The sequence below is a fragment of the Salmo salar genome, chromosome 05 (assembly GCF_965601325.2).
Source record: "Salmo salar chromosome 05, fSalSal1, whole genome shotgun sequence".
NCBI classification, from domain to species: Eukaryota; Metazoa; Chordata; class Actinopteri; order Salmoniformes; family Salmonidae; genus Salmo; species Salmo salar.
In genome coordinates this window covers 17,697,099-17,716,857 of record NC_138295.1, presented here as the reverse complement: position 1 = coordinate 17,716,857, position 19,759 = coordinate 17,697,099, and the positions used below count along the sequence as shown (strand labels likewise).

Sequence of the window (19,759 nt, the reverse complement as noted above, 5' to 3'; positions counted from 1 at the left end):
GAAATCCCTTCACCAAGATTAAAATCAATGTCCTCTATGTAAGGTGATTTCAACATGGGAACAGAAAGAATCCATGATCACATGCAATAAATTACTGCGCCTTTGAGGCGTTATTCAGTGTTTTTTTTTTGTTGCTGTTTTGTTTGGCTGCTTCCAACCCCACAGGGTTTATATGTTTCCAGGGGGCTTGGTTTGGCTGCTTCCAACCCCACAGTGTTTGTATGTTTCCAGGGGGCTTGGTTTGGCTGCTTCCAACCCCACAGTGTTTGTATGTTTCCAGGGGGCTTGGTTTGGCAGCTACCAACCCCTCAGTGTTTGTATGTTTCCAGGGGGCTTGGTTTGGCTGCTTCCAACCCCTCAGTGTTTGTATGTTTCCAGGGGGCTTGGTTTGGTTGCTTCCAACCCCACAGTGTTTGTATGTTTCCAGGGGGCTTGGTTTGGCAGCTACCAACCCCTCAGTGTTTGTATGTTTCCAGGATGCTTGGTTTGGCAGCTACCAACCCCTCAGTGTTTGTATGTTTCCAGGGGGCTTGGTTTGGCAGCTACCAACCCCTCAGTGTTTGTATGTTTCCAGGGGGCTTGGTTTGGCAGATACCAACCCCTCAGTGTTTGTATGTTTCCAGGGGGCTTGGTTTGGCTGCTTCCAACCCCACAGTGTTTGTATGTTTCCAGGGGGCTTGGTTTGGCAGCTACCAACCCCTCAGTGTTTGTATGTTTCCAGGGGGCTTGGTTTGGCTGCTTCCAACCCCTCAGTGTTTGTATGTTTCCAGGGGGCTTGGTTTGGTTGCTTCCAACCCCACAGTGTTTGTATGTTTCCAGGGGGCTTGGTTTGGCAGCTACCAACCCCTCAGTGTTTGTATGTTTCCAGGGGGCTTGGTTTGGCTGCTTCCAACCCCACAGTGTTTGTATGTTTCCAGGGGCTTGGTTTGAAAGCAACAAGACACCTTTCCGTCATCTTCAATTTAAGCCTACTAGAAAGTGTGTGCCCTCTGGCCTGGAGGGAAGCAAAAGTAATTCACCTACCTAAGAATAGTAAAGCCCCCTTAACTGGCTCAAATAGCCAACCAATCAGCCTGTTACCAACCCTTAGTAAACTTTTGTTGAAAAAAAGTGTTTAACCAGATGCAATGCTTTTTAACAGTAAACAAATTGTCAACAGACTTTCAGCACGCGTATTGGGAAGGACATTCAACAAGCACAGCACTTACACAAATGACTGATGATTGGCTGAGAGAAATTGATGGTAAAAAGATTGTGGGGGCTGTTTTGTTAGACTTCAGTGTGGCTTTTGACATCATCGATCATAGTCTGTTGCTGTAAAAACGTATGTGTTATGGCTTTACACACCCTTCTATATTGTGGATAAAGTGTTACCTGTCTAACAGAACACAGAGGGTGTTCTTTAATGGAAGCCTCTCCAACAAAATCCAGGTAGAATCAGGAATTCCCCAGGGCAGCTGTCTAGGCCCCTTACTTTTTTCAATCTTTACTAATGACATGCTTTGAGTAAAGCCAGTGTGTCTATGTATGCGGATGACTCAACACTATACACGTCAGCTACCACAGTGACTGAAATGACAGCAACACTTAACAAAGAGCTGCAGTTAGTTTCAGAATGGGTGGCAAGGAATAAGTTAGTCCTAAATATTTAAAAAACTTAAAGTATTGTATTTGGGACAAAATCATTCACTAAACCTTAAACAGCTTAATCTTGTAATGAATAATGTGGAAATTGAGCAAGTTGAGGAGATTTAACTACCTGTAACCCTGGATTGTAAACTGTCATGTTCAGAACATATTGATACATAATAAAGTGCTGCTCTACCTTAACAGCACTATCAACAAGACAGGTCCTACAGGCCCTAGTTTTGTCGCACCTGGACTATTTTTCAGTCTTGTGGTCAGGTGCCACATAGACAGGGCAACGCGGGGCAACGCGGCTGGCCCTTGGATGTACACAGAGAGCTAATATGAATAATATGCATGTCAATCTCTCCTGGCTCAAAGTGGAGGAGAGATTGATTTCATCACTACTTGTATTTATGAGAGGTATTTACATGCTGAATGCACCGAGCTGTCCGTTTGAACTACTGGCACACAGCTCAGACACCCATGCATACCCCACAAGACAGGCCACTGGAGATCTCGTCACAGTCCTCAAGTCCAGAACAGACTATGGGAGGCGCACAGTACTACATAGATCCATGACTACATGGAACTCTATTCCACATCAAGTAACTGATGCAAGAAGTAGAATCAGATTTTAAAAAAACAGCTAAAAATACACCTTATGGAACAGTGAGGACTGTGAAGTAACACAAACACAGACACATGCATACACTCACACGATAACATACGCACTATACACACATGTACACATGTATGTTGTCTTATAGATATGTGGTAGTAGAGTAGAGGCCTGAGGGCACACACTTAATATGTTGTGAAATCTGTTATGAATGTATTGTAATGCTTTTTAAATGTATAACTGCCTTAATTTTGCTGGACCACAGGAAGAGTAGCTGCTGCCTTGGTATCAGCGAATGGGGATCCATAATAAACACAAATCTGAAAAGAAAATGGACATGAAAGTATTCCGCTTGTTCTTTTCCACCAGATGAACTTTGTGAAAGAGCAGTTCAAGGAGACCCAGAAAGAGTGGATCTTGTTGGTGTGTATAGGAGCCTCATCTGGCGTGGGACGCCTCCTCTTCGGGAAAGTAGGAGACCTCATTCCCGGAGCCAAGAAGATCTGGATGCAGGTGAGATAACCCTCTTCAGCATCTCATTGTCAGCTTAATTTGAACAAATTCAGATTTTAAATATGGGTTAGCACATCAGCCACATCCCCTTAGTTTTTTTCCATGAATGGTGATGGCTACTAAAAACTTCAAATCTATTACTATTTCTGGTCAGATCCATTGGTCAAGTACTTGTTGCGCTTCATTTAGTTTACCCGGTAAAATGGAACCAATAGAATTGGTTGAACGTTTTTGACATGGATTTGACCCAAGTCGGTTGCCATATTGCCATATTGGTCGGTTACTTTGTAGTTTCTGTATGAAGTGGAAGAGTGTATAAGGGACAAGGTATTAGTCAGGAGAGATGTATTGGACAACATTAACCTAAGACTCCTAAGACTCTCTGACACGTTACACAATGCCAGTGTACTGTAAGTTACTTTGGATAAAAGCGTCTGCTAAATGGCATTCATTGTTATGTGTTTATTATATTGTATCTGCTCTTCTCTCCCCCAGTCGGTGTCGTTCATGGTGCTGGGGCTGATGTCCATAATGATCCCCCAGTGCACTGTGTTCGAGGGGCTGATTGTGGTGTGTGTATTCCTGGGGCTGTGTGATGGCTGCTTCATCACCATCATGGCTCCTATAGCCTTCGAGCTAGTGGGCCCCATGCAGGCCTCCCAGGCTATAGGATACTTACTGGGACTCATGGCCCTGCCCATGACCGCAGGACCCCCCATCGCTGGTGAGTACTATCGGTTCCTCAGTTTACTTAACACTGACCTCAAAGATTTTAAATGGCAGGTGATAAAGAGATGGTTGACTGCTATCTGACAGGCAATCGCTACTGAGTATCACCTCAACTTTGGAGTGGAAGCCAAGGTGGTAAAAAGATGGTTGCTTTCTCTTCAACAGGAACCTATTCCTTCCATTCGAGAAAAGTCAATTCTGTAGCTGGCATAGTGTTACCATATAAGTCCTTTGAGGATAGCCACATTCCATAGGGAATTCTAAACAGGGTAGGATTAGGATCATGTATTTTGTGTTTATCATGCCGTTGAGCTGACATGTCTCAGCCATATACATACGTATATTCACATCATTGGGCTTGGCTCTGAATGTAGCTGGTCTACAGAGTAAATAGAATGAGGTTGCATCCCAAATGGAACCCTATTCCCTATTTAGTGCACTCTTTTTCACAAGGGCCCATAGAGCTCTGGTCAAAAGTAGTGCACTATGTAGGGCAGAGGGAAATTTGAGATGCACACTGAGTAAAGTGACAGAGTTCCAGTTCCAGGGCTGGTGATTTGTTACAGAGGGAATAAGATACAGAGGGAGTAGTAGTCTCGGATAGCGGATAGTTTAGTGATGGGTTGTTGACACTATGGCTGAATTTTCTGGGGCTCTACCACTCTCCATTGCCACCCTTCAGGCTCCACCGCCACTCCCCACATTCCTGTTCAGACCACCAGGGTGCTGTTCAGAGTGATGCAATGATTCTGATAGAAATGTATTATGTAGAACAAATATCATCAGTCATGTTGAATAGGAGTCATTTCATACATTATACACTGCTCAAAAAAATAAAGGGAACACTTAAACAACACAATGTAACTCCAAGTCAATCACACTTCTGTGAAATCAAACTGTCCACATAGGAAGCAACACTGATTGACAATACATTTCACATGCTGTTGTTCAAATGGAATAGACAACAGGTGGAAATTATAGGCAATTAGCAAGACACCCCCAATAAAGGAGTGGTTCTGCAGGTGGGGACCACAGACCACTTCTCAGTTCCTATGCTTCCTGGCTGATGTTTTGGTCACTTTTGAATGCTGGCGGTGCTTTCACTCTAGTGGTAGCATGAGACGGAGTCTACAACCCACACAAGTGGCTCAGGTAGTGCAGCCCATCCAGGATGGCACATCAATACGAGCTGTGGCAAGAAGGTTTGCTGTGTCTATCAGCGTAGTGTCCAGAGCATGGAGGCGCTACCAGGAGACAGGCCAGTACATCAGGAGACGTGGAGGAGGCCGTAGGAGGGCAACAACCCAGCAGCAGGACCGCTACCTCCACCTTTGTGCAAGGAGGAGCAGGAGAAGCACTGCCAGAGCCCTGCAAAATGACCTCCAGCAGGCCACAAATGTGCATGTGTCTGCTCAAACGGTCAGAAACAGACTCCATGAGGGTGGTATGAGGGCCCGACAATCACAGGTGGGGGTTGTGCTTACAGCCCAACACCATGCAGGACGTTTGGCATTTGCCAGAGAACACCAAGATTGCCAAATTCGCCACTGGCGCCCTGTGCTCTTCACAGATGAAAGCAGGTTCACACTGAGCACGTGACAGACGTGACAGAGTCTGGAGACGCCGTGGAGAACGTTCTGCTGCCTGCAACATCCTCCAGCATGACCGGTTTGGCGGTGGGTCAGTCATGGTGTGGGGTGACATTTCTTTGGGGGGCCGCACAGCCCTCCATGTGCTCGCCAGAGGTAGCCTGACTGCCATTAAGTACCGAGATGAGATCCTCAGACCCCTTGTGAGACCATATGCTGGTGCGGTTGGCCCTGGGTTCCTCCTAATGCAAGACAATGCTAGACCTCATGTGGCTGGAGTGTCTCAGCAGTTCCTGCAAGAGGAAGGCATTGATGCTATGGACTGGCCCGCCCGTTCCCCAGACCTGAATCCAATTGAGCACATCTGGGACATCATGTCTCGCTCCATCCACCAACGCCACGTTGCACCACAGACTGTCCAGGAGTTGGCGGATGCTTTAGTCCAGGTCTGGGAGGAGATCTCTCAGGAGACCATCCGCCACCTCATCAGGAGCATGCCCAGGCGTTGTAGGGAGGTCATACAGGCACGTGGAGGCCACACACACTACTGAGCCTCATTTTGACTTGTTTTAAGGACATTACATCAAAGTTGGATCAGCCTGTAGTGTGGTTTTCCACTTTAATTTTGAGTGTGACTCCAAATCCAGACCTCCATGGGTTGATAAATTGGATTTCCATTGATTATTTTTGTGTGATTTTGTTGTCAGCACATTCAACTATGTAAAGAAAAAAGTATTTAATAAGATTATTTCTTTCATTCAGATCTAGGATGTGTTGTTTAAGTGTTCCCTTTATTTTTTTGAGCAGTATATTTCTATGTGCAACATTGAGAATAGTTTCCTCTGGCTGAATACACCCCAGAGGTCGCAGTGAGGAGGAGGAATCCTGCCCCATCAGCCGACAGCAGGAGCACCCAGACTGGACATAAGTCTGTCTGCTCGCCTCCCTGCAGACCTAGGTTCAAATAGTATTAGATTTTTTAAAAAATACTTTGAGCTTTGCTTGAGTCTGCCCTGAGTGCCAGATGTGCAGAGTTTGCATGCTGCACTTTAGTGGACTATTCTGTTGGTTACATCACGCCAAGCAAGCTCAATCAAGCACGGATAAAGTATTTGAAAGATTGTTAATAATATTTGAACCCAGGTCTGTCTCCCGGCTCGTCCTCCTTCTCAGAGCCTCAGTGTTCTGTATTGACATTGCGTCCTGTGAGGCCTGGCTGAATCTCTCTCTCTGCTTAGTGCCAGATGTTGGATGAGTTATCTATCTCGTTTCCAGCTCTTGTTTATGGCAAGGCCACTTAGCTAGCTAGCTCCTTACTGAATACTTTGGCCAGTGTTGCCCATCACCCTGGACACACATTAGATACACTTTACTGAGGATTTTCTTTTACAAAATGTTCCTCAATCTAGTGGTACTCGTGGTTTCTATGGTTACCCTATAATAATAAAGCTTCTGACTGGAACTTCTTAGTCCACATTCACTCTTCACAGATACAGAGCAGCATTTAGGACTGCACGGTATTGTTTCTTGGAAGAACAGGCAAACCACTAAACCAACTTGAACAACCTCTCACAGTTATAAAAGATGCTGATGCTGTACCACCCGACAGTCTTGGAGACTAATAAACTATGACTTATCTTCTTAGAGATGTTTATGACCGCTAATTATTAGTTCTGAGCTACTTCCTGGAAGTAGAACAGACAAACGGGTAAAACAACTTGAATCACCAAGATAGTGGGTGAATCTCAAAGCACATTGGAGCAAAAGATCTAAAGCTCCTCCCCTCAGATCTTCTCCACCAATGAATTTTGAGAAAGAAGCATTGAGAGTGGACACAAGGAATCAAGGAAATACAATTCATTTGCTCAGTGATTCTCTCTTGAATAACGAGTAGTGGTTCCATAGACTACATCTGAAACCTCTCCCTCCCTTGTCCCCCAGGACTCCTGCATGACTACTGTGGTGATTACAATGTGGCCTTCTACCTGGCAGGAGGCCCTCCCATCGTGGGGGGCATGGTGCTGTTCTTTGTGCCCCTGATACACCAACGGCAGCAGAGAGCCCTTGAGGGCCAGGGTGGTGGGCCGGAGGACCCCAGCACAGATCACATGCTGCCCCCGGCAGGAGGCCCCAAGGGCTGCTCTAACGGAGAAATGTTGCCTGGATACACTGACGTGGAGACACACATCTGAGTAGCACTTCACTAAGGTATGAGAAGGGAGGGGTGTGTGTGTGTGTGTGTGTGTGTGTGTGTGTGTGTGTGTGTGTGTGTGTGTGTGTGTGTGTGTGTGTGTGTGTGTGTGTGTGTGTGTGTGTGTGTGTGTGTGTGTGTGTGTGTGTGTGTGTGTGTACACACGTAGGCATGCATGCACAGACAGACAGACAGACAGACAGACAGACAGACAGACAGACAGACAGACAGACAGACAGACAGACAGACAGACGACGACAGACAGACAGACAGCACAAGATCCTAGATTGAAATTACGGTCATCTTCTCATGTTGTCCTTCTTCCTTCTCTCAGGGATTCTATTCACCAGCACCTGAGATCTGACCGTCCCTGCACCTCCTCCCTTCCCCCGGTCCCTGACCCCTGACCCCTGGCCCCTAACCACGGACTACCTGCTGATGTACCTCTCAACCTTCCTACAGTTTCTATAGGAACCCTCCTCCTGTCTATAGGAAGCCCCCTCTCTGAATGCCATTAGTTCCTTATAGTGATCCCTGTGGTCTAAGGAGAGAGGGGGAGAAGGTTTTTTTGCCCTCTGAAGCAAAGGAGGAACACATCACTGACCAACCTCCTGGACGAAGAGACAAATGGCATTATCATAGGATCTGGGCGTCACACAATCCGAAACAGTGTTCTCTTTCCCTGTGGCTTTAAGCTCATCTAAAACGGGAATGCACACAATAGGTGTGTACCGTTTAGAGCTGGCCGCCTGGAAGAAATCATTTTTTAAATCCTATTGCGTCTGGAATCAGAGTATGTAAATGATTTAATATGCTTCAGTGGGTTTTTAAATGACAGATTATTCAGAAAGATAAATAGTAGTAGAGTAATTGAATGGAGTACTTTGTTCTACTCTGTCTAGACCACAAGCATCTCACACTATATTTCATATGTTCCTTCTGTGTCTGGGTGTTTCATTAGATAGGTCTAGGGCATAATATAGGACATTGGAAAGATTTCAGTTATTATGACAACTTATTGCAGTTACATTTTACAAGTCTCAGTTCATTTTGTTTATGATAGACCAAGGAAGAACACATATCTGTTTCAGTTGTGTATTATACTATAGGTCTCCATGGTGATTCCCCCTTGGAAAAGCCACTAAAGCAGTCACCTCAACCACATACGTACTTATGCAGTTTTTCCATATGTAACCCGTGCCATGGTGGAGCTACAGATAGAGAGCCAGACCACACAGAATGGATTATTTACCGGCTTCTGACTTTGTCGTCTTAAATCTATTTTTTTAACAGTTATATTTCTAAGACTTTAAGTCAATCAAATTTGAATTGAAACTAAATACACCTCTCTGAGATGTTTTGCCAAATGTTTATTTACTCTGCAGATTAGTTTTTATTGTTTTAAGTTTGGAATGTTTTTTTTATTCGTTTTTACCATCTGTTTCTTACAATGGCATTGTGATCTTGTTATTCCCATGGGGGTGGATCCTGACTTCCACTTTCAGACTCCCATTGACATCAATGTATGACTATGTGAAAATTCTACTTAAGTGAAAGTTTTACTTAATAAATGGAAGTTAGGATTCTCCCCATTATCAGTCAAGAATTGAGCCATAGATCTCGATGGTCCGGGGTCTGAAATCTAGCGGTGCTAATAATGATAATGAATCATCCACTGATATACAGTTGTTGAGAAATAAGACTGGCAGTTTATTAGAAAGAAAAATAACCTTTAGTCTGCAAGATTTTTTGGAAACAATCAAAATCTATATTAAGGGCATTGAGCTTAATTTTGATTCGAAGGCCATGGGTTTGTGTGTGTGTGTGTGTGTGTGTGTGTGTGTGTGTGTGTTAGGGCATTGGGCCACAGAATGATTGCCATTACATACATGCACTCATTGGCTATATCCTTTTTTTCAGCCTGATCCCCATCGGTCCACATCAAACATATTTGTTGATGAGTTTGCTGCTTCTTATCTTCAGATGACAACATACTGTTTGTTGGGTTCATACGTCGTCACGGTAATAACCAGATACTGCCTCATGGAGATTCTAACTCTAGTAGAGAAATTCATTCAATTGCAGTTGCTGTTACGTTTCGTTAATGTTAAACGGACCACTTACCTCCTTGAGATGACATTTTCCGCACGACAGAATGGTTGAATAGGAGTGTCCCAAATGGCACCCTATTCCCTATATAGTGCTCTATGGTCACTCGTCAAAAGTACTGCACTAGTAAGGGAATAGAATGCCATTTGGGACACAGTCTAGGCCTAATGGAGGACAGAGAGGGAAACAGAGAGAGGACAAAGACGTCAATACCTCAGTAATCTAGTTACATATGTTGGCATTCTTCAAATCATGACATCATACTTCCAAGTGAAATGAAATGGTTGCTATTTGTTTTCTACAGCTGTTAGCTTCAGCACCACTGAGCTGAACATACTGAAAAAAATATCCAAAAACCCTATTCTCAAACTACAATGCTTCACTCCAGTTATTAATACTCGTTAGTACTTGTGTGTGTTTCTGTCTGTGCGTTCACTGTGTCTGTGTGTGTGTGTGTGCACTCAGATGTATGAGATTTACCTTCCCTCTCCCCCATCTGGCTGTGATCCATACTTTTTAAACTCTTTATTTTTCCTTCCTGCTGCTCTAAATGTCATTCCCTCTGACAGTTTAGTCCCTGCCATGTAATATAGATATGATCACTATGGTCCTTGCCTCCATTAAGGCTGCAGACTGAGTGGACTACTCTGACTGTTACCTCATTAAGTTCCTCGGTCTCTCTTCTGATGATCTCACCGCCATGCTGCTCCTATATCTCCTACAGCTGTTCTGAGAGCCCGCTAGCTCACCGTGCATTATCATCCTTAGCTCACCATGCATTATCATCCTTAGGCTATAGATGGAAGAGGAAACCTTGTTTGATCAAGCAGGCTGTAATACAAAATGTACTTTTTGATAATTCATTTTGATCGTTCTCCTATAGTTGGTCAGAGAGCTTGCTGGCTCTTGCCAGGTTAAACCAGATTGAACCATTGTGAGTGCAGCATTCAGTCTGGTCTACCAGGCTATGCTCCTGTCTCACCAAGCATCCTTATCCTTATACTGTAGAGATGCAGAGTAAACTGTGCAGTTTGCTCGCTGTAGTCAAACACTACAAGATGTACTTTTGATCATTCTCTTGTTTAATTTGGCACGTGTCATTGTTCTGTTGGTGTTTTGATGAGATAGGCTATTGAGATATTTGATTTTTAACTACTGAGATAGAACCTATTTGGACGCGAGTGGTTAATGACTGATAGTGAAACATGCAGCCTTCATAGTGTTGTTTGCTTAACCAATGTTTGGCTAGTCAAAGTCCTGTTGTCTTTGCAGCCTTGGTGGCCCAGCGGGGACAGTGGTTTCTGAGTGGGCACTAGTGCAGATTGCACCCTAAATGTCTAGGCCCTGTACCAGTTCAAGGAACGGTCACTGATAGGGTCACATGTTACATAGGCTTACATGTACACTATGAGAGTAGAATCTCATCATAAATCTACATATTTACACAGCTTAAATAACTCAATGTTTTAATTTTATGTTTCCGAATATTGTTGATATTTTAATTGTATCTCGCCCTATAGCAGCCATAACATTCTCAACCCGAGTGATCTTTTGGGAGTTTTCTCCCATTTTCTTTTGTCAAGATGTAATTTTTTTTGTCCAGTCCAGCCCAGTGTGTGTTAGACAGGGCTGTCAGATAAGGTCAGATGCAGTCCTCTTTTTATTACATCCTTGGGCTGGTGTACACCATGTCTCTGTCCCAAATGGAACTCTATTCCTTATATAGCGGACTACTTTTGACCAGAGCCCTATGGACCCTGGTAATTGTTTTTACACTATATAGGGAATAGGGTGCCATTTTGGACGTATCCCTTGTCTTTATACTTCTGACCCCACTTATCTACCCTACATACAGTCTCTTCTTCTATAGCTTTTGCTGTATCACCCATAGACTGTACACCACCCTGACTGTATCGCTCGTAGACTGGTCATCACCCTGACTGTATCACGTGTAGACTGCACATCACCCTGACTGTATCACCCATAGACTGTACATCACCCTGATTGTATCACCTGTAGAACTTACTTCACCCTGATTGTTTCACCCGTAGACTGCACATCACCCTGGCTGTATCACCTGTAGACTGTGCCTCACCCTGACTGTACATCACCCATAGAATGTACATCACCCGTAGACTGCACATCACCCTGGCTGTATCACCTGTAGACTGTGCATCACCCTGACTGTACATCACCCATAGACTGTACATCACCCGTAGACTACACATCACCCTGACTGTATCACCCGTAGACTGCACATCACCCTAACTGTATCACCCGTAGAATGTGCATAACTCTGACTTGATCACCCGTAGACTGTACATCATCCTTGCTGTATCACAAGTAGACTGTACAGTTGAAGTCGGAAGTTTACATACACCTTAGCCAAATACATTTAAACTCAGTTTTTTTTTACAATTCCTGACATTTAATCCTAGTAAAAATTCCCTGTCTTAGGTCAGTTAGGATCACCACTTTATTTTGAGAATGTGAAATGTCAGAATAATAGTAGAGAGAATGATTTATTTCAGCTTTAATTTCTTTCATCACATTCCCAGTGGGACAGAAGTTTACATACACTCAATTAGTATTTGGTAGCATTGCCTTTAAATTGTTTAACTTGGGTCAAACTTTTCGGGTAGCCTTCCACAAGCTTCCCACAATAAGTTGGGTGAATTTTGGCCCATTCCTCCTGACAGAGCTGGTGTAACTGAGTCAGGTTTGTAGGCCTCCTTGCTCACACACGCTTTTTCAGTTCTGCCCACACATTTTTTATGGGATTGAGGTCAGGGCTTTATGATGGCCACTCCAATACCTTGACTTTGTTGTCCTTAAGCCGTTTTGCCACAACTTTGGAAGTATGCTTGGGGTCATTGTTCATTTGGAAGACCCATTTGCGACCAAACCTTAACTTCCTGACCGACGTCTTGAGATGTTGCTTCAATATGTCCACATCATTTTCCTGCCTCATGATGCCATCTATTTTGTGAAGTGCACCAGTCCCTCCTGCAGCAAAGCACCCCCACAACATGATGCTGCCACCCCCCTGTGCTTTACGGTTGGGATGGTGTTCTTCGGCTTGCAAACATCCCCCTTTTTTCTCCAAACATGACGATGGTCATTATGGCCAAACAGTTCTATTTTTGTTTCATCAGACCAGAGGACATTTCTCCAAAATGTACGATCTTTGTCCCCATGTGCAGTTGCAAACTGTAGTCTGGCTTTTTTATGCCGGTTTTGGGAGCATTGGCTTCTTCCTTGCTGAGCGGCCTTTCAGGTTATGTCGATATAGGACTTGTTTTACTGTGGATATAGATACTTTTGTACCTGTTTCCTCCAGCATTCACAAGGTTGTTCTGGGATTGATTTGCACTTTTCGCACCAAAGTACGTTCATCTCTAGGAGACAGAACGCGTCTCCTTCCTGAGCGGTATGACGGCTGCGTGATTCCATGATGTTTATACTTGCGTACTATTGTTTGTACCGATGAACATGGTACCTTCAGGCATTTGGAAATTGCTCCCAAGGATGAACCAGACTTGTGGAGGTATACCATTTTTTTTCTGAGGTCTTGGCTGATTTTCCCATGATGTCAAGCAAAGAGGCACTGCGTTTGAAGGTAAGCCTTGAAATTCATCCACAGGTACACCTCCAATTGACTCAAATGATGTCAATTAGCCTATCAGAAGCTTCTAAAGCCATGACATAATTTTCCAAGCTGTTTGAAGGCACAGTCAACTTAGTGTATGTAAACTTCTGACCCACTGGAATTGTGATACAGTGACTTATAAGTGAAGTAATCTGTCTAAACAATTGTTGGAAAAATGACTTGTGTCATGCACAAAGTAGATGTCCTAACCGACTTGCCAAAACTATAGTTTGTTAGCAAGAAATTTGTGGAGTGGTTGAAAAACGAGTTTTAATGACTCCAACCTAAGTGTGTGTAAACTTCTGACTTCAACTGTACATCATCCTGGCTGTATCACCTGTAGACTGTACATCACCCTGGCTGTATCACCCGTAGACTACATCACCCTGGCTGTATCACCCGTAGACTACATCACCCTGGCTGTATCACCTGTAGACTGCACATCACCCTGACTGTATCACCTGTAGACTACATCACCCTGGCTGTATCACCTGTAGACTGTACATCATCCTGGCTGTATCACCCGTAGACTTTACATCACCCTGACTGTATCACCCGTAGACTACATCACCCTGGCTGTATCACCCGTAGACTGTACATCACCCTGGCTGTATCACTTGTAGACTACATCACCCTGGCTGTATCACCTGTAGACTGTACATCACCCTGTCTGTATCACCCGTAGACTACGTCACCCTGGCTGTATCACCCGTAGACAACATCACCCTGGCTGTATCACTCGTAGACTACATCACCCTGGCTGTATCACCTGTAGACTGCACATCACCCTGGCTGTATCACCCGTAGACTGTACATCACCCTCGCTGTATCACCCGTAGACTGTACATCACCCTGGCTGTATCACCCGTAGACTACATCACCCTGGCTGTATCACCTGTAGACTGTACATCACCCTGGCTGTATCACCCGTAGACAACATCACCCTGGCTGTATCACCCGTAGACTGTACATCACCCTGGCTGTATCACCCGTAGACTGTACATCACCCTGGCTGTATCACCCGTAGACTGTACATCACCCTGGCTGTATCACTCGTAGACTACATCACCCTGGCTGTATCACCCGTAGACTGCATCACCCGTAGACTGTACATCACCCTGACTGTATCACCCGTAGACTGCACATCACCCTGGCTGCATCACCCGTAGACTGTACATCATCCTGGCTGTATCACCCGTAGACTACATCACCCTGGCTGTATCACCCGTAGACTGTACATCACCCTGGCTGCATCACCCGTAGACTGTACATCACCCTGGCTGTATCACCCGTAGACTGTACATCACCCTGGATGTATCACCCGTAGACTGTACATCACCCTGGCTGTATCACCCGTAGACTACATCACCCTGGATGTATCACCCGTAGACTGTACATCACCCTGGCTGTATCACCCGTACACTGTACATCACCCTGGCTGTATCACCCGTACACTGTACATCACCCTGGCTGTATCACCCGTAGACTACATCACCCTGGCTGTATCACCCGTAGACTGTACATCACCCTGACTGTATCACCCGTAGACTGCACATCACCCTGGCTGCATCACCCGTAGACTGTACATCATCCTGGCTGTATCACCCGTAGACTACATCACCCTGGCTGTATCACCCGTAGACTGTACATCACCCTGGCTGCATCACCCGTAGACTGTACATCACCCTGGCTGTATCACCCGTAGACTGTACATCACCCTGGATGTATCACCCGTAGACTGTACATCACCCTGGCTGTATCACCCGTAGACTACATCACCCTGGATGTATCACCCGTAGACTGTACATCACCCTGGCTGTATCACCCGTACACTGTACATCACCCTGGCTGTATCACCCGTACACTGTACATCACCCTGGCTGCATCACCCATAGACTGCATCACCCTGACTGTTGCTCTTGTTTAATCTTTTAACTCATCTCTCCCTCTGTTATCTTTTGCACATGTTTCTGCTGTTATTTTCATCACAACGCTCACCTCAGATTTTCTACCAACTGTCAGCAATCTGTTCCTGAACCTCAACATTTCAGATATATATTTTTAGTTGTATTTTTTCAAGAAATGTTATAACAATAGATTTGAAATTAAGACTTATGCTGCTAGATAAACGCAATTTTTTCTGTGAAGTTATTTTGGATCTGTAGTAAAACACAATTTGTTATTGTTTTCTATTAAACCAACAATAAATGTTTAATATGATGAGAACTGCTTTAGTTTTCTTTGCCACTGCATTATACTGTATGCCTCTGGATATAACATACTTCCTGTAACACGTGTGTGTGTGTGTGTGTGTGTGTGTGTGTGTGTGTGTGTGTGTGTGTGTGTGTGTGTGTGTGTGTGTGGACTCATTGCGAAATTCACTGAGGCTGAGCATCATGGTGTATGTTAGCCGCCCCCTGACTAACTGCCGTGTTTGCATATGTTCTAGTTTAAAGGATGTGATATTACGTTCGCTCTGACTAATTGGGAAACAGTGTATATGTTAGCCCTGTGACTAACTGACATATTCTCATATGAACATGGTTTAGTTAGGTCCGACAGTAGCTATTACCATAAATGTGTTATGTGATGTTAAATGATGTGTTGTTTTAGCTCGGGTCTCCATATGACTCGGGGAAATGAAATTATGCCCATGTTATCCAACCCCTGACTGCCATATATTTCCATATGAACACGGCTCAGTGCAGCCAGGCGTCAAGCTGTTGTCTGTGGCCCAAATGTCACCCTATTCCTTTATAGTGCACTACTTTTCACCAGCGCCCATAGGGTGCCCTGTATAGGGAATAGGGTGACATTTGGATTGCACATGTTCTCTCCCTCTGCTCCCCGCTCTCCCATTTGACCCACTTTACTCACTCAGCAGCCAATCGGCCAATCAAACACAATTTAGAACGCACACTCCATTGGATGCCCCAGAAAAGAATCACCAGAATTCTGTTCAGTTCTTAGAACTACTGGCAGCCAGGCATGTTGTACTACCCTGCTACACCCCTCTTTGGTGGCTACAATCACGCAAAGCAGGTCTGAGCCTGGCCTGTACTGGGATGGATGGATGGATGGATGGATGGATAGCTTGAGTGAATGGGTTTTAAGTAGAACAGTGGTGGGGATCAGGGGACTGTGTGAATAGACACAACGGGGTTGTTGCCAAAATGCTGCACAAATGTTTTTTTATTAATTTCTGTTGCTTTCTCCTGTGTGTGTGAATGGGGTTATATATACAGAACAAAAATATAACGCACGCAACAATTTCAATGAATGTACTGAGTTACAGTTCATATAAGGAAATCAGTCAATTGAAATAAATTCATTAGGCCCTAATCTATGGATTTCACATGCCTGGGCAGGGGCGCAGCCATGGGTGGGCCTTGGAGGGCATAGGCCCACCCACTGGGGAGCCAATCAGAATGAGTTTTTCCCCACAAAAGGGCTTTATTACAGACAGAAATGCTCCTCAGTTTTATCAGCTTTCTGGGTGGCTGGTCTCTGACGATCCCACAGGTGAAGAAGCCGGATGTGGAGGTCCTGGGCTGTGGTCTGCGGTTGTGAGGCCGGTTCTACTTTTTAAAATGACTTTGGAGGCGGTTTATGGTAGATCATTTAACATTAAATTCTCTGGCAACAGCACTGGTGGACATTCCTTGCACTCTGGCTCAAAACTTGACATCTGTGGTATTGTGTTGTGTGACAAAACTGCACATTTTAGAGTGGTCTTTTATTCTCCACAGCACAAGGTGCACCTGTGTAATGATCATGCTGTTTAATCCGCTTCTTGATATGCCATACCTGTCAGGTGGATGGATTATCTTGGCAAAGGAGAAATGCTCACTAACAGGGATGTAAAACAAATTTGTGCACAGAATTGGAAAGAAATAAGCTTTTTGTGAGTAAGGAACATTTCTGGGATCTTTTATTTCAGCTCATAAAACAACACTTTTTACATGTTGCGTTTATAATTTTTGTTCAGTATAGATGGCTCTTGTAGGAAGAATAGGTTGGTTGGCCAGTAGGGACCCAGCAGTAGCTAACTGATGCACCAGCACAGCGTCTCCAGAAGAGGGAGCCGTCTCTGCTTCAGAACACAGTGAGTCATATGGTAGTCCTACAGAACACAACTAAACCCTATTGTTTCTAGGGACAACCCAAAAACTGCTAAACTTGACACATGTCATGTTCACTATGTAATGGAGCATGGAGAAATAAAATAAAAACCCACTATACCTTAGTACAGTATTAACACACACAGATCAACTGAACCATCTCATTGCATAACCATACATTCTTTGCCACATTGTGAAATCTACCTTCAGGGATTTGGCTCATTTTACATACTGTGGAAACTACTACCAGACTACGCAGAATAATCAGTTACATGGAAATCCCATTACTTCCTTTACCATAAAGACCATCTTTAAATACTTAAATTACCGAAAGTAGAAACTTGTGTGTGTGCGCTTCAGGGTCCTTAGAGTTATTGTTGTGTGAACATGGGCGTCTGTGGTTTCAGGAGGAAGAGATGTAAGAGAAATGATAAGAGTGTGGCCATAGTGGTCCCCAGTGGTACGAGTCACACCTACTAACTTCCTTCCTATTCTGAAACTTCTCTCACACCAATCTGACACTAGAGGACCTGGAGCTCCTTTGATAGTGTCACATGATCTATATTGTTGTTACAAACTAACTTACACACCCATAGGAAGGAGGGTTTGCCAAGTAATAACAGAGTCCAGTCATCATTACTTACATGACTAAGTAAAGTAAGTAAGCCTGGTCCGAACCACAACAGCTCGTAGGGGCAAGTTAGAGCCTATGTCCTGTTTCTGTAGCGTGAGGAAGCTTGATGTACAAGTACACCCCCTGGACAGGACGTTAGTATGATTAAGACCTATTAAGGTTTTATTGGAGCAAAAACCAGGTGAATATACATGATCCTGTTCCCATTGTGATAGGGATTGTGTTCTGTTATTGTTTGGTCAGGGATAGTGTGACATGTTGTGCTACTGTCTGTCTGTCTGTCATCCCACCAGGCACAGACGTCAGCTCAACGTCGAGTTTTGATTTATATTTGGTTGAGTTGTCAAGGAACAAGAATTCAACGTGAAATCAACAAAACATGTCACCATGTCATTGGATTTAGGTTAAAAGTTATGTGGAAAAAATAGGAAATGCCGTTAGGTTCAAATCCAATCAGTTTTCCACATTGATTCAACGTCATCACATTAGATTTTTGGGGTTGAAAGGACGTGGAAACAACGTTAATTCAACATGTTTGTGGCCAGTGGGATGTTTTTGCCAACATTTGTCCAGCAGAGTTGTCTGTTTGTTTTCCCCATCCAAACCAAACATGGCTTTGTGGTCAACTTCCTCAGTGAGGGGCTGATAACGAGAAGATTTATGTGCCGCGTCCACAAACACACTGCTCATTGTACTCCCTTTCTCACACACACTGCGGTCTCTCTATCTTTCTCTCTCTCCCCCTCTTCCTCTCTCTCTCTCTACATCTTCCTCTCTCACACTGCTGTATTTCTCTCTCTGTTTTTCTACTACACTGAACAAAAATATAAACGCAACAATTTCAAAGATTTTGCTGAGTTACAGTTCATATAAGAAAATCTGTTAATTGAAATAAATTCATTAGGCCCTGATCTATGGATTTCACATGACTTGGAATACAGGATATGCTGATGGTCACAGACACCTTAAAAAGAAGGTAGGGGCGTGGATCAGAAAACCAGTCAGTATCTGGTGTGACCACCATTTGTCTCATGCAGCGTTACACATCTCCTTCTCATAAAGTTGATCAGGCTGTTGATTGTGGCCTATGGAATATTGTCCCACTCCTCTTCAATTGCTGTGCAAAGTTGCTGGATATTGGCGGGAACTGGAACATGCTGTCATACACATCAATCCAGAGCATCCCAAACATGCTCAATGGGTGACATGTCTGGTGAGTGAATATGCAGGCCATGGAAGAACTGGGACATTTTCAGTTTCCAGGAATTGTGTACAGATCCTTGCGACATGTTGAAACATGAGGTGATGGCAGCCGATGAATGGCACGACAATGGATCTCGTCATGGTATCTCTGTGCATTCAAATTGCCTTGACTGTAGTCACGTCAAGACCCTGGTGACGACGACGAGCACACAGATGAGCTTCCCTGAGACGGTTTCTGACAGTTTGTGCATAAATCCTTCGGTTGTGCAAACCCACAGTTTCATCAGCTGTCCAGGTGGCTGGACTCGATCCTGCAGGTGAAGAAGCCGGATGTGGAAGACCTGGGCTGGCGTGGTTACATGTGGTCTGCGGTTGTGAAGCCGGTTGGACATACTGCCAAATTCTCTAAAATTACAGTAGGGAAATTATCATTCAATTCTCTGACAACAGCTCTGATGGACATTCCTGCAGTCAGCATGTCAATTGCACGCTCCCTAAAAACGTAAGATATCGGTGGCATTGTGTTGTGTGACAAAACTGCACATTTTAGAGTGGCCTTTTATTGTCCCGAGCACAAGGTGTACCTTTGTAATGATCATGCTGTTTAATCAGCTTCTTGATATGCCACACCTGTCAGGTGGATGGATTATCTTGGAAAAGGAGAAATGCTCACTAACAGGGATGTAAACTAATTTGAGGACAACATTTGAAAGAAATACACTTTTTGTGCGTATGGAACATTTCTAGGATCTTATTTCAGCTCATGGTTTATG

At 44.3% G+C, this 19,759-nt stretch overlaps 1 protein-coding gene across 1 annotated transcript in view; it reads left to right on the top strand.

The window, feature by feature from the left end:
- The window catches only part of LOC106604362 (monocarboxylate transporter 8-like), a 43,357-nt gene extending 28,103 nt beyond the window's left edge, over positions 1 to 15,254 (top strand). The window contains exons 5-8 of the mRNA XM_014198918.3: positions 2,618 to 2,761; positions 3,257 to 3,485; positions 7,021 to 7,287; positions 7,605 to 15,254. Coding sequence (XP_014054393.1) covers positions 2,618 to 2,761; positions 3,257 to 3,485; positions 7,021 to 7,271 — 624 coding nt within the window. The 3' untranslated portion in view covers positions 7,272 to 7,287; positions 7,605 to 15,254. The remainder of the gene's footprint in view (positions 1 to 2,617; positions 2,762 to 3,256; positions 3,486 to 7,020; positions 7,288 to 7,604) is intronic.
- The last annotated feature ends 4,505 nt before the right edge of the window (positions 15,255 to 19,759 follow it).